The sequence below is a fragment of the Hypomesus nipponensis genome, chromosome 4 (genome assembly GCF_054491055.1).
Source record: "Hypomesus nipponensis isolate SF chromosome 4, ASM5449105v1, whole genome shotgun sequence".
Taxonomy (NCBI): Eukaryota; Metazoa; Chordata; class Actinopteri; order Osmeriformes; family Osmeridae; genus Hypomesus; species Hypomesus nipponensis.
Window position 1 is genome coordinate 11608274 of NC_140364.1, and position 13781 is coordinate 11622054.

Here is a 13781-nt window from a genome sequence, read left to right on the forward strand (position 1 = left end):
AATGTGTGTGAACATTTCATATGTGAATGTGTATGTGTTTCATATGTGTTTGTGTAAGGACAGTCTGAATCATTTCTAATGGATTCACATAAGTATGCATTGCATTGCAAGGTCAGACTGGCCAAAATACATTTCCCAGAAGCCGCGCAGTCCGAAGCATGATGACGCAGTACATATCATTTACTATCGACTTTTGACAGGTCGCGACTGAGTTCTTGGGGAAGGCTGTTTTTCAAAAATACTCTGAGCAAAGAAAACGACAGTGTGTGCTTTTTGTGAATGTCAACCTGACAAGTTAGCATGCAATATAATTGCAGCTACTAGTAACGTTAACTTGTTTTGTAAGCAACATCTGGCAGCGGGCTAGCACTAGCATGGTGGTGTGGTGATGGTGTTTATACACCACGACCCTCATCGGTTGAGCTCTCTAGTTTTTGCACGCGTACAGCTCCATCTTATTTGGAATGGGAAACCAGTCTGACATCTGAAACACCACGGACACAAAGTAACAAAGGTACGTTTTAAGGAGGGGTTTCCCTTTAATCCAAATATTTAAAACTTTTTCAGGTGAAAGACGCTTTTTCAACGTTTGTATCACGAGAGGTATTTAACGACCGTTAGCAGCTGTCTTGAAAACTTGTTAGCTAACGCTAGCTCGCTAGCAATGCTAGCTCCCGAATACCGCTGAGAACGATTCATGCTGTGCTGCAAGCTAGGAATGATAGCTAGTTGTGGTGTTCCAAGAAGTACATTTGTTATGACTATCGTTCAGAAACAAGTCTCTTCTAGCTCTAGTGAGGTTGAATAGTTAACATGATCTCAAACGTCTTGTTTTATCATTCCTGTGTTGTAAATGCAGGGTCAGGATGTTAACACGCAATCTGTCCATCAGTGTTTTAGCTAAAGCAACACTGGCCAGATTACTGAGTTAGATAGATGTTTGACTGTGTGGTTTTCAATTCGTGACTAACAGCTGTGGTGTGGAGATACACTGCAAGGATATCAATGGATATCGCATCAATCTGCTATATACACCCTCTTCTTTTTTTAATGACACCAATTTGAGTCATGCTCACTCCACATATGCTCATGCAGGTTTGTTGACAGTGGAGTTTTAGTGTGTGAGTCATTTCATGCTGCTGATTATTTACATTGCCCCTGAGTTGAACATATTGTTGGCACTCCAAAGTCTTTTAGACATGCATGTGCTTCTTACACTACCAGTTCAATTTGTAACATTGACATGCTACTTTGGTTCTCAGACAACAAAATGACCCCCAAAAAAGTATTAAAAGAACTAGACAACTGTTTGGAAGAAGACACTATGTTGCAAGAGAGTGAGGCAACTGTTGAAAACTTTCAGGAAGCAACATCTGATCAACTGTTTTCACTCTCTTACACCACTCTTTTTCCTATCCAGTTGTTTGCCTTGTTTATTGTTCAGTAGCAGCAAAGTAGTGAGAGGTCACAGTAAGTGTGTGCGCGCGTACAGAAGAGGTGGGGATGCATCCGTCTGGATTTTGTTACTCTTCTTTTCATAATTGATTTCCCTCAGTCATTGTCCCTTATCTGACCTCCATAAGATGTGCCCACACCCATAGGGCTGCAGAGAAAGAACCCAATGACAGACTGACGAAAGCAATAATATATTCCGTGAGCCTCGGCATTGTACAGTTTTTATCTAGTCTAGATTCAATTGTATCATGTTATACGATTAAGGCGCAGGTTCATGCTGGTACATCAACAACCTAGCCTATGTTGTTCTGTGCTATTTGAATTGGTAGCTAATAAGGTTGTAACAATATATTGCAATACAACATTTTAACAATATCTATCGTAGAGTTATGGCAATATTTTTATAATATGACGTCCATTTCATCCTATTGGTTGAGAGACCACCGTGCAACCTACTCTGCACCTGCGTCACGCATGCATGCATGCATTCATTGCATTCACAGAAATCGCTTAATCGCAGAGTTAACTAAATTGTATGTACAACAAATACATATTTGAAAATGTTTAATGTTTTGGAAATAAATATGTTAATTTAATTTGTTTAATTTAAAATGTTGTTCAAAATATTGTGATACATATTTTATCATACACCCTGTATCGTGATTTGTATTGTGAAATGTGTATTGTTACACCCCTGGTAGCTAATTATGTGTCTGTACTGAGCAGATAAAGCATTCTATAAGTATTTGTTTCCTGAAGCCATATTGGATGATTCTTTGACTTAAACTCAGCTGTTGGTGTACTGTGTTTGTGTTTGTCTCCAGGTCTTATCTGACATCCTGAATAAAGGATGTTAGATAAGGGATGTGTTCCTGTGGTTTGATGCCAGGCTTCCTGCACCTTCAGCTTCTCGTGCTCCAGCCCTTACCCGTTACCCCTTAACTCTGTGTGCCGTAAAGACGTTCCCAGTTCACAAGGCTTCTCAGAACAAGGCCCGAAGCCACCTCCAGGCCAAACCAACAGACTCTCAGCTTCCCGCCTCAGACCGACTCGCTTTCCACCTCTTTACATACAACCTTAGCAAGCTTGCTCACCTCCTGCCTGAGACTTGAGTCCTTCTCCATCCTTTCCTCACACTCCCAGACCTCCAGCCGCAGTCCCTGTACCATGCTGGGTGCACTGCTGCGGAGGAACATGTCCCAGAAGCTGAGCATGCTATTGCTGGTATTTGGGCTGGTGTGGGGACTAATGTTGTTGCGCTACACAGTGCAGCAACCACAGCACCAGAGCAGTGCCGAACTTAGGCAGCAGATTCTTGAGCTAAGCCGACGCTACGTCAAAGTGCTCACCGAAGAGAACCAGAATGCACCTGGTGGCCCACAGGGCACCTCTATGGCAGGATATGGTAAGGGCTCCATTGAGTTGCATTTACATTTAATCATTTAGTTGACACTCTTATCCAGAGCGACTCGCAGTCGCTTTTCTATCTTAATTGTTTGTTCAGTCTTGTTAACTTCCCTCCCTACTTGTCTCTTTCTGTTTCTTGCTCACCTCTAGCTGATCTGAAGAGGACCATTGCTGTGTTGCTGGATGATATTATGACACGGCTGGTTAAATTGGAGGGGAAGGTCGATCTGGTAGCGAACTCCTCCTCCACTAACACCTCCCATCCTGCAGGGGGTGCCCTTTCCTCTGCTCCTGCTGCCTTACATAAAGCCACCAAACAGGGGACACCTGACAGTCACCTGGAAACACCAGAGCTGCCTGCACATACACCTAATAGAGCCCACCGAGGGGTATAGTGCAAAAGACTACCTGCTCCTCCCTAGTAAAGTAGTTTAGGTCTATTTTTTTATGAGGACATTTCTGCACATTTTTATATTTTCCATCATTGACTCTTTAAGGCTTCTATTCTAGCTGAGTGCTTTGGAATCTATAACGTTTTGACAACAAATAAAATGGACAAACTAAAACTCCATTCAATAGGATTTACCTCTGACGAGACAGCCAACGTGGGCCTATGAATTTGCAATACTGCTTTGCCATATCAAAATTCTGAACTAATTCATGCAGTCATGGTAGATTGGAAATTGTGTCATGTAGCCTCGGTTTTCTGCAGCTCCGGTGCTTACATAAGGGGAAGCGCGTTCTGTATAATATAAGAGAGCAATTAAGCTGTAGACTTTAGATAGAGATAATCCAAAGAATTATATTTGCACTCTCTTTGAAAGCTTGACAAATCTTATTTTTCTGAAAGATTATTTTAAGAGGACTAAATAACGTGTGGGGGGTGCTGTATGTCATTGCCATGGCTCAATTCTAGATTGATCTCTCATGACCTTACCTTGGGTTGAACGCTGTTGATCATCCTTGCAGTTTCTGAGTTTGAATGTCTTGAGTTGAACCCAATTGGTCACTTGCACCTTTTCTGTCATGGTTTACATCACAAATTGATTAGTAGGGTCCTATTATCCCTTGCCAAAATGTACATTATTATCACTTGAGTGGTAGTTAGTCGTTTGTACTCGAGCCTACTGGTCAGCCATTACATCAAGAAACGTTGGTTGGTCGAAGGTTATTTCATATTTTAGACACACTGATTGATGCAATGTCAGGGAAGTGTATGTAAAGTCAGACTGATTATATGTACAGTTCGTGGATATACATTGGAGATGAATTTAGAAAGGCAATTGAAATGTAGCTAGTGATTTGTGATGACCATTGTGTGTCTCATATGGTCATCCGACCCCACCAACAAAAAAATACAATAATTTTTATCGCATACTGTGTCTCCATTGGGCCCTGTACATCTAATACACTGGTCTATCGGAACTTGTATTGTGCCTTGTCTAATGCTTTATTAACTGCTATGTGATTGATTCGATGCGACTTTATTAATATTTTTGTTATTTACCTGTACCTGCGACATGTTTTGGTTTAAGAGACAGAGCGTGGAATAACGTATCCGGTCGCGTTCACAGATGACGTCTACAGAAACTGCAGCGACAACTTCTGCCTTGCCTCATCCGCCATCTTGCCAGAACTACCGCACTTGCCTTGGCCAGCACAAAAGAAGGCAGAGAAACAGCTGCTGCCTGCCAGCAAATATCGTTACTTCAGAGAGCCGTTGTTATCTTGGTAGTACTACGTACCAAAATCGCAATACAAAATGAGTGACATTGAGGATGGAAACTTTGACGGACCAGTAAGTATTGATGGTATTAGCTAATTTAGCTATCTAGCTAGCTAGCTAAATCGTCTTTCCATTTCTATCCTCCCGAGTCCTTGCTAACAAGAAACGTTACCTTAGAGCTAGCTCGATTATCTAGCCTATGTGTTGGTAGGTACTAAGGTAGCCTAGCCAGCTAGCACTAACACATTCTCGCTAGAACTTTATTGTAGCTAGCTCCAACTGTCCGAGATTGGCCTGTCCAGCGTCAGTAACGTGTCCATATAACATATCAACATATGTTTCAGATGGGTACATGGGTAGCTAGCTTGTTATTCGTTAACATTAATCAATTGTTAACGGGCGACACAAACGTTTAACTAAGGAGGCTACAAGCACAGTACGTAGCTAGCCTATTACTAGGCTTCACCTACTAATGCAAATAAGGATAGCTCGTTGTTCACAAGTGTTTGCCTAGTATAAATGTTAGCTAGAGCTAATAAACTCAATTTGCAAGAGAGCTGAGTCAAAACTTCATGGCGAAACCTAATCCATACGAAGGCCATTTTAAACGTTATTTATACCGGCCTGTAAGTGGTACTATAATTGCGTCGTTCATGCGTCCACCTAGCTAAACAAAAGATTGATAGCTCCATTTTAATGAGCTTGAATGCCATTAAACGTATGCTACGTTTTATTCGATATCCTGTTATGCTATGTAAATGTTTCTTGAAACGTGGATCCAATTGGGATTCGAATTACCCAGCTGGTACAATGTACCTCGTCTAACGTACATTTAGGCTAGAGCTACACTAACTACTGTTACTACCAAATGTTACTGTGACCTACTATTAGCGACATAAAGTCACATCACATTGAATGAACGATTGTATTAGTTTGGATCTCCCCTTTTTATACTGCAAGGCCATTCTGGTAAATAGTAGAGAGTAGAAATAGATGCAATTGATAGGTCAAAAAGTCCACTATCTTCTTGTTCGAACATGGGTAACGCGAGCCAGTGTAGTAGGGAAGTTATGTTTAATTTTCTTTTAAACTGCTCTTCCTTTCCTGCTTCCAAAGCTCTGTCATGCTCTGAAACTATGTAACACTCAGTGCAGCTTTATCCTGCTTTATACAAAGCCACAGTAGATAAATGTTTCTCATTTGAGTAATTATAACTTTAATTCAGTAAGTAACCCCTTTGTCAGTCAACCATTGTAATTGTTCACCTGTAGAAATAGTTAATTTCACATTATATTTTTTTTAAACCCATGATCTTAATTATTTTGAATGTTCTTTTTTCATTAAGGTTATTGATCGTGAAGGATTTGAAGAGTTTTATCCAAGAATGTGGAAGAAACTATCCAAGATTAAAGAAGGCTAATGAAAACATTTACAGAGCAGAACATAGAAGTGGGAAGGGAGAAAAAGAACGGAAGATGGGTCAGATATAGAAGCACTTGCATTGTTATGGCTAAAAATCAGAACTGGTTTGAATTTGGGGAAGAGAGAAAAAAACCCGGAATCAGAAAATGAAAAACTGAAAAAAGAAGAACGAAGAACAGTAGAATTCCTGAGAGAAGGGAGTAGCGTAAACAGAATCTGGAAGAATGAATGTATCCATAGGTTAAGTAAATGTACGGTTTATGTTCCAAACGTATCTTTATACTGCTATGCTCTCTTTCTCTGTATGTGCATGTTAACTGCAGATTGTTTCCTTGGTGGTCCAGTTGGGGGACAGGAGAGACATGTTGAATAACACAGGGGTTCTGAATGTTAAGAATACCACCGTAGGCCATACATTGTTATTTTGTTCTCTATGTTTGCGCAATTTGAGCACTAACTATTTCCTCCACAGTTTGAGCTGTTTTGATGAGGTGTTGTATGAGGATTTGTTTACTTAAGTTGCGTTTGTGTTACCTGCAATATGTATGTGGGTGTGTGCGTGTTATGAACTGTGTTGTGGTGTGAGAACCTCACTGACAAGCTTCTATGCTACTAGGACTCGCGCTCCCCATCCAAATCGGACCGTGGCAGTCCGGTTGGAGTCAAGTCTGAAAGCCCTTCCCACTCACCCAGCCTATCCCGAGCTTCCAAACACTCAGAGTCTCGATCCCGTTCACGCTCAAAGTCCAGGTTCGCTGAACACCTCAGTTGCCGTTTCCAACCATACCCACACACTCATTTATTGACATGTATCATTTTCTGCGTGTATTCATGGGCAACATCTCCACCTACTTCAGGTCTCCCTCTCGGAGGCACTCCAACCGCCGGTACAGCCGTTCCCGGTCTCGCTCCCCGTCTGACCAGAAGAAGTCCCGCTCTCGCTCCTTCAGCCCGGAGTACCGCCGGAAAAAGAGCGAGAGCACCTCGCCCATGTCCAGCCGCCGTCGCAACACCGGCAGCAGAGTGAGTCTGGGTTTACGTTTACATGATATTTAGCAGACGCTTTTATCCAAAGCGACTTCCAAAACGGAGCTTTACAAAAAGTGCGTAGGTCAGTGATCCTAAACAACAAGATGGCCCCAAACATTGCGGGTTTAGGAGTTCAAACCCTGTAGGAAAACACCATAGACGCCAATATAGATTATATGATAAGATTGCACGTTTTGAGAGACTCGTGCTCCACCTGTTTGTCATTGAATTTATGCATTGTAAACAGTCACTCAATCACGGTCTGTAGGGCATGTCACATTCATGTATTTAAAGAGTTGGCACATTGGCACCAAATACTGCCTGTGACAGTTTGATGAACATTAAACTTTTTGTATCAATATCTGTACATTTTGGTCAAAGTAAATCTTGTTGCATATAAACAATGGAAACATGCTTGTCTTTCAAACGAAAAGACTAGGTGTTTCCATACTTTTGACTGGCACTGTATCATGTATAGATCATTGAATGTATAGATCATTATAGAGTACAGAGACTGGGTAGCTTGATTTCTTTTTTACAGTGTAATTCCCTGTGTTCTTCGTACCAGCTCAAATGTAGGTAAGCCACTTGGTGGTGGTGATGATCATGATGACGTTTTTATTAACCCCTCTTATGAACCTTCCTCCCCTCCCTCTCATTACGCCAACAGAGCCATGACTTCAAAAAAGAAACATTCAGTCATGATGCAAGTGATGGGGGTGAAGCCAGGGTATGTGGACCTTCTTACCTACAACAATCAAGAGAGTATCTATGTGAAATAGGGCCAAACTAAGCTGGGTACTCTGTGTGCGAAGCCTTTAAGCTTTTTGAATGGAAGGAGTAAGAGGTCCTTGAGAAGTTTAGTTTCAAAACTGTATGTGCAAACATTGTAGACTAAATAGTGTCCCTCTGACGTTCTTTGAAAACCTGCACAAGAAGGGGTTATTAAAAACTGTCATACAGTTACCCATAGGATACATTAGAAGAATTGTATTGTGAAAGGATTTGCAGGAAATGCTCCAGGAGTGGGGCGGCATGGATGCGTACGTTGTGGCCAGTTAGCTGTTAGTGGGGATCTGAAACCTGTGCTTACACCACACGGTCGCTAACGGCGACCATCACGTCCCCAGGCTAACCCTGACCCCAACACATGCCTGGGGGTATTTGGCCTGAGCTTGTACACCACAGAGCGGGACATCAGGGAGGTGTTCTCACGCTACGGGCCACTGGCGGGGGTCAACGTGGTGTACGATCAACGCACAGGCCGCTCCAGAGGCTTCGCTTTCGTCTACTTTGAGAGAATTGATGATTCCAAGGAGGTAAACAAAGAATTTCATTGGCCTGTGTTAGACTCTGCACGTGATGATTACATCTTTGTCTTGATTAGCAAGGACAAATGAAAGTGAAACACTTATGTATTCATTTTGTGTGTTTACCCTCTATCACCACAAGGTGTCAGTCTTTCCAAGCACTTAGAATCCTGTGTCTCAACTTTGTCCTTTTTAAGTAGTTGACAAGTAGAATGATGCAAAATTGAGCTTACTGGTTTTATATAGATAAGCTACAGATATAATTTTATGTACTTATGACTGATTTTGAACTTTTGTGCCTTGAAGGCAATGGAGCGTGCCAATGGAATGGAACTGGATGGGAGGCGCATCAGAGTGGACTATTCCATTACCAAACGCGCCCATACCCCTACGCCAGGCATTTACATGGGACGACCCACATAGTAAGACCAGCAAGATTAATGTTGTAGATGTTTGCATGTATCCAATCGGTTCAACAACCTTTTTGATAGGCTAGAAAAAAGCACTTTTGGCATGGTTTATGTGCCCCTAGAAATACAGGTAGTTGTTCACCAACATTTTTATACTGTGTCTTCAGTAATGGAGGTGGTGGTGGTGGTGGTGGAGGTGGCGGGAGCGGCGGTAGCAGCAGTGGAGGCAGAAGGGGGGGTCGGGACTACGACCGCGGCTACGACCGCGGCTACGACCGCAGCTACGACCGCGGCAACGACCGCGGCTATGACCGAGGCTATGACCGCGGCTACGACCGCGGCTACGACCGATATGATGAGTACGATACCAAATACAGGTGAGTTGAACGTTTACCCAATCTCTGTTTATCATGGGCAAGTCTGTGGATGAGGAAATGTAAACGGTGACCTTGGGCCTGTCGCTCTCCTTCACCAGTCGCAGGCGCTCTCCTTCACCATACTACAGCCGATACAGGTCTCGTTCTAGGTCCCGGTCCTATAGCCCAAGTAAGTACACACACTTACACTGAGCTCTCATTCTTTCCACCCACTACAGTGTCATTCTTACTCACTGCAAACTCTTGTGTTCTTGTAGGACGATACTGAGAAGCTCATATCAACATCTCGTCATCTCTTCATGGAGGTTGGATCGTAAGGGACTATCTCGAGGCGGGAGAGAGGGGACACATTGTCAAGCTAACGCAAGTGTGTATCAACAATAGCCTGAACTCTTCTATGACTTTGTGTAAAATATGACTTGAGTTTATATAATATGACTTTTGTTTGTGCTGTAGATGTCTTAATTTCTAAATATTTGGATGCATCCCTGTGTGGATTGAACTTCCAGGCCCTGTTCTGAAACATAAATGCTCCCTTCTGCTGATCTTTGCGTTGGCTGACCCTACTGATTATTTTATTTTTTCATCGATTTGTTATTGACTGGCCAGGTGAGGGTGTGTAGGTCACCTACCTCCACCACCAACCCAGCATAAGTGATTCTGTAGAGGATGCATCTCAGTGTGATTTTGTGGATTTTTGTTTGGGGGGAGGTTGGGGTTGCGATTAAAACAGTAGGCCTATAGTTGATATGAAATGGTATTTGGGTCTTCATTCAAACCCCTGAGTCTTGGGAGTATAATTTGAATACTTCCGGAGAATTTTTTATGTATTTTCTGTTTGTTTTTGACAATAAAAAGAAAATCTCCGATGTGTATTGTTTTTATAAATGGATTGCACTCTTGAAATACACTTGGATACATTTGACTGAGCAGTGCTTTTTAAGACAAGACTGTCAACCTTTATCTACAGCTGACCTTCCACTGTCTCCATTTAATCCCAGCATTCCTAGTTCCAGATAACTCACTAACAATGCATTTCCCGGGACGGTTGTAATGTGATCATATGCAAAGATTCACATTCCACTAACTATACTGATTAGCATGGCAGAGGTGAGATGCATATAAAGAGGCTGGCACCTCAAGCTGCCTGGCTGACCAAAAGAATGACATTTATCAAACAAAGAGATTATAGTCCTTAAAATAACACTTCAGTACCAGACAAGGTAATGGGTGTGCTCAAAGTCCTGATGTTGAAAGACAGAAGAGTGGCACATTCACATGCCAGATGGTTCTACAGATTCCTTAGGAACCGTTAACGACAAGGGACAAGGGTTAACGCATGGTCTATCAGCAGAGCATTCTATAGTCACATGCTTTCTGTTTGTTACTAATCTGACTTTGTGAGACAAATACCATCCTGGAAGAGAAATGAGCTAAACATTTTGAGAAAGAAACAGTGAGGCTGCACATTTTAGTCATGACAGTCTCCACGACATCTTGTTTAAGTCTTCTAACCTGGGTAACATCTTGGTTAGACATAGACGCCTTCTCCAAAATGGCCTTGTAGAAACAGTTTTGAGATGTACTGTAGTTTTTTCATGAAAAGTTGACCAGTGGGAATTTAGGAACAAAATCACATGATCAGACAATGAATAATTGTGTGTGTATTTTATCCCAGAAACAATCCAAGATGCAGGTGTTGAAATATAATATACATTTAAAACACAGAAAAAAACTCCAGTGGAACTTTAGAGGATATAGAATACAAGAATCAACAAACATATGAACCACTGGAACATCCAGTTAAAGTGCCTAATACAGCCTGACACACAGTGTCATAGATAATGAATATAAAGATGAGTATTGGAAATAGGTGTTAGAAAAACATGGGACTACTAGTGATGCCATGGGTACTCTGATCTTAACATGGCGAAGATGTATGACAAGATGCAGACATATAGGCTACCAGTGTAACTGGCTCACCTCACTGAGGGTCTAACTTCAATTTAAAAGATCAAAAGCCTCTAAAATCTGGATTAAAGTGGTGAAGTCAAAGTCAAACGGCAGGGCATCACTTGGGAAGAACCCTAGCCTTTGGTAGCATCAACGCATGGCAGACCGCAGGTTGTTAACAGTAAAGATCACAAATGTACTAAACATGGCTACCTCAAGGAATAAACTGTAAATGTGTCTATTTAGCAACTTCAAATGGAGCAGACTACAAAAAAACGATGTAAGGAGAAAAACAAAGATGCTTTAGATGACCCTCAGTTTTCGTCTGATAGTCGGCATGGCAGATATTTGACTGTTTAAAATTCCAGGCTGAAGAAACACAGAGCCAAAACACAGATGTCATCGTTCCTATAAACTTTAATACTGATAAAACCAGTATGGTTAAATGGACTTTGTTACAGAAAGTATTGGTAGTCTAGCGATTACAAAAAGGTTGGCATGACATTTTTGTACCTACACCGCTGGACAGTAAACTGTTAACTGAAGTGGTAAACTGTGATATAAAGGGATGCATAATGCTGCTCCATCATAAGTAACTGTACGGCTGCACCCAACTGAAAATACTTCTGATGTGTGGCTAAACAATCAACCAGAACGTACACATGACTGCCATTGGGCATTAAAGTGCTTAATATGTGCACATTCCTGTTACTTCACAATAATATATTACATGCAGAGCAATAACTTTATTTAGAATCATGGTGAATAATCTTTTTGGTGCACTAAATTATTGTTTAAAGATTAATTTCATGCTATTACCAATTCCCAATCCCTCTGCAGATATCAGAAACACATCAGACAAATTCCATTTGAAAAAATTCCAAGAAATATATGACTGGAGCTATAGTAGTGGTTTGACATAACATATTAAAGACATGTCATTCCATTTAAATGTATTCTTATGAATGATAGCCAACATCACATTGGAAAGATCCTTCCTATTTTTACAACACTGAATCTTGATTTGACAACTTACTTTGGTGGAGCTATTTATTTTCATTAAATACAGCCCAGATAATGTAATCAACAGACACTCAGCTATTGGTGTGTGTGTGTGTGTGGGGGGGGGGGGTGTAAATTAGTAATAAGTGATCATACTGAATACTTTTTCATTCATTAATGCTCCCTTAACTGTTTGCATATGCTATAAATCTAAATGCTAAACATTATTATCAAATACCTTTTCATCCAGTCAGCAAATCCTGCTCACATTAAACGTTTTCTCCTCGAAAAGAAACAAAACAAGATACTTTCACATGAACATTAATGCAGTAATGTACCAAACATGACTCATTTTACTAACTTTGAAAAAAATGTTTTGGGGGGGGGGGGAGTTGCTTCAACGAGTATAATAAATATACATTCTATGAAAAATACATGTTATCTGGTCTGAAGTAGAATACCGCCATTTTCTGATATAAGGAGACTGGAGCGTCTATAGGAGAAATAAGTAGCAAAAATGTTTTCCAATTTGCCTACTTTTGAAAATAAGTCAACCTAAATGTATACTGATATCTGTTAGACTCAATGTGTAGCCTATGTTGTTATATAGTTAAACGGTAGTTATTAAATTCAATATAGTTTCGTTTAATCTTTATCTTGTGTATAGCTTACAAACAACATTATCCTCAACATGGCGTGCACAACGAAATGTTCCATACATTTTAACTAGCCCGCAGCTCTAAGCCAATGAAATGTACACAAAACCTCGGAAGAATGAGACGAGGCGAAATGTTTGAATTTAGGCTAGTAGAAAGAAAGACATAAGGGTATCTCACCCGAACATAATTGTTTTTTCTTGATTCGTTGAACGGCCCAAACAAATAAAGTTAAGTTTCCTTCCAAAGATAACGACTGGACAAAGTTACATCAACTATAGCCTATGCATTAAAAGTTCTAGATTTTAAATCACAGATAACAAACGAATCTCAACGATGTCAGGCTATCTATTTTCTTTACATTAGACCCACAGATATAAATACATCGTTTCGTCGGAATGAAACTTTATTTAAGTCAGTTTACCCCCTATATGGAATGTGGCCAAACCAGTCTATTCGTCCTATAAGAATGGGGGCGGAGACAATTTCTGTACATTCCCCAGCGATTTCTCGCTACTCTCAAGGTATTTGGTCAATTTGTAAGCAACAAACTTGGAATGGGTGAAGAGAATTCGGATAGTAGGCTACACATAGCCGCTATACTTTATACTTAGATTATTTTAAATAACAAACAAGGCTATATTTGGACGATACTCTATACCTTTTCACGAACAGCAACTGTATGAATGGTGAATAACTTTAGAAATAAGAGCACTATTTGCCTGTACTATTTCGTTACTATGTATTTTATGATTAAGAAATATCTAATAGACAACATTTTATTTGCTTGCTTAGTGGGGTCATTTTTTTTCAAACAACGAAAATGTATATAGTGTAAAATACAAGACAGGGAACTGTTCTGATATTGACCATGTGTGGTCGCGTAGACAGAATTCATTCTGACCGCTAATTGTAAATAAACCTTTCACTAAATTATTTAAAATAGCCTATAGACACGTTTTATAGATATGCTATTCCCTTGAGATTTAGACCATTATCAGGCGATTATAACATACAATTGACAACTTTTAACG

General features: G+C 40.7%; 2 protein-coding genes across 4 annotated transcripts; both read left to right on the forward strand.

Annotated features, from left to right (window-relative positions):
- The first annotated feature begins 161 nt into the window (after positions 1–161).
- ccdc126 (coiled-coil domain containing 126) lies at positions 162–4291 on the forward strand. Its single transcript, XM_084696556.1, has 3 exons — positions 162–514; positions 2280–2860; positions 3013–4291. The coding sequence occupies exons 2-3, from the start codon at positions 2623–2625 to the stop codon at positions 3255–3257; spliced, it is 483 nt and encodes a 160-aa protein (XP_084552682.1). The 5' UTR covers positions 162–514; positions 2280–2622; the 3' UTR covers positions 3258–4291.
- A 97-nt stretch (positions 4292–4388) lies between these two features.
- Positions 4389–10009, forward strand: tra2a (transformer 2 alpha homolog). 3 transcript variants are annotated; one of them, XM_084696555.1, is made up of 10 exons: positions 4389–4660; positions 5934–6414; positions 6627–6760; positions 6868–7033; positions 7710–7769; positions 8170–8358; positions 8656–8771; positions 8927–9136; positions 9241–9305; positions 9394–10009. In XM_084696555.1, the coding sequence occupies exons 2-10, from the start codon at positions 6373–6375 to the stop codon at positions 9402–9404; spliced, it is 993 nt and encodes a 330-aa protein (XP_084552681.1). In that variant the 5' UTR covers positions 4389–4660; positions 5934–6372; the 3' UTR covers positions 9405–10009. The 3 variants fall into 3 exon arrangements, with proteins under 3 accessions (XP_084552681.1, XP_084552678.1, XP_084552679.1); XM_084696552.1 differs by having other exon boundaries at positions 4403–4660; positions 9235–9305; XM_084696553.1 differs by lacking the exon at positions 5934–6414 and having other exon boundaries at positions 4407–4660; positions 9235–9305.
- The last annotated feature ends 3772 nt before the right edge of the window (positions 10010–13781 follow it).

Excerpts from the sequence above, each read along its gene's own strand:
- ccdc126 (XM_084696556.1), top strand. The coding sequence starts at position 2,623 with ATGCTGGGTGCACTGCTGCGGAGGAACATGTCCCAGAAGCTGAGCATG. Across the intron at positions 2,861-3,012 it reads CACCTCTATGGCAGGATATG|CTGATCTGAAGAGGACCATT; the intron begins GTAAGGGCTCCA and ends GCTCACCTCTAG.
- tra2a (XM_084696552.1), top strand. The coding sequence starts at position 6,373 with ATGTTGAATAACACAGGGGTTCTGAATGTTAAGAATACCACC. Across the intron at positions 6,415-6,626 it reads TGAATGTTAAGAATACCACC|GACTCGCGCTCCCCATCCAA; the intron begins GTAGGCCATACA and ends CTATGCTACTAG. Across the intron at positions 7,770-8,169 it reads GTGATGGGGGTGAAGCCAGG|GCTAACCCTGACCCCAACAC; the intron begins GTATGTGGACCT and ends TCACGTCCCCAG.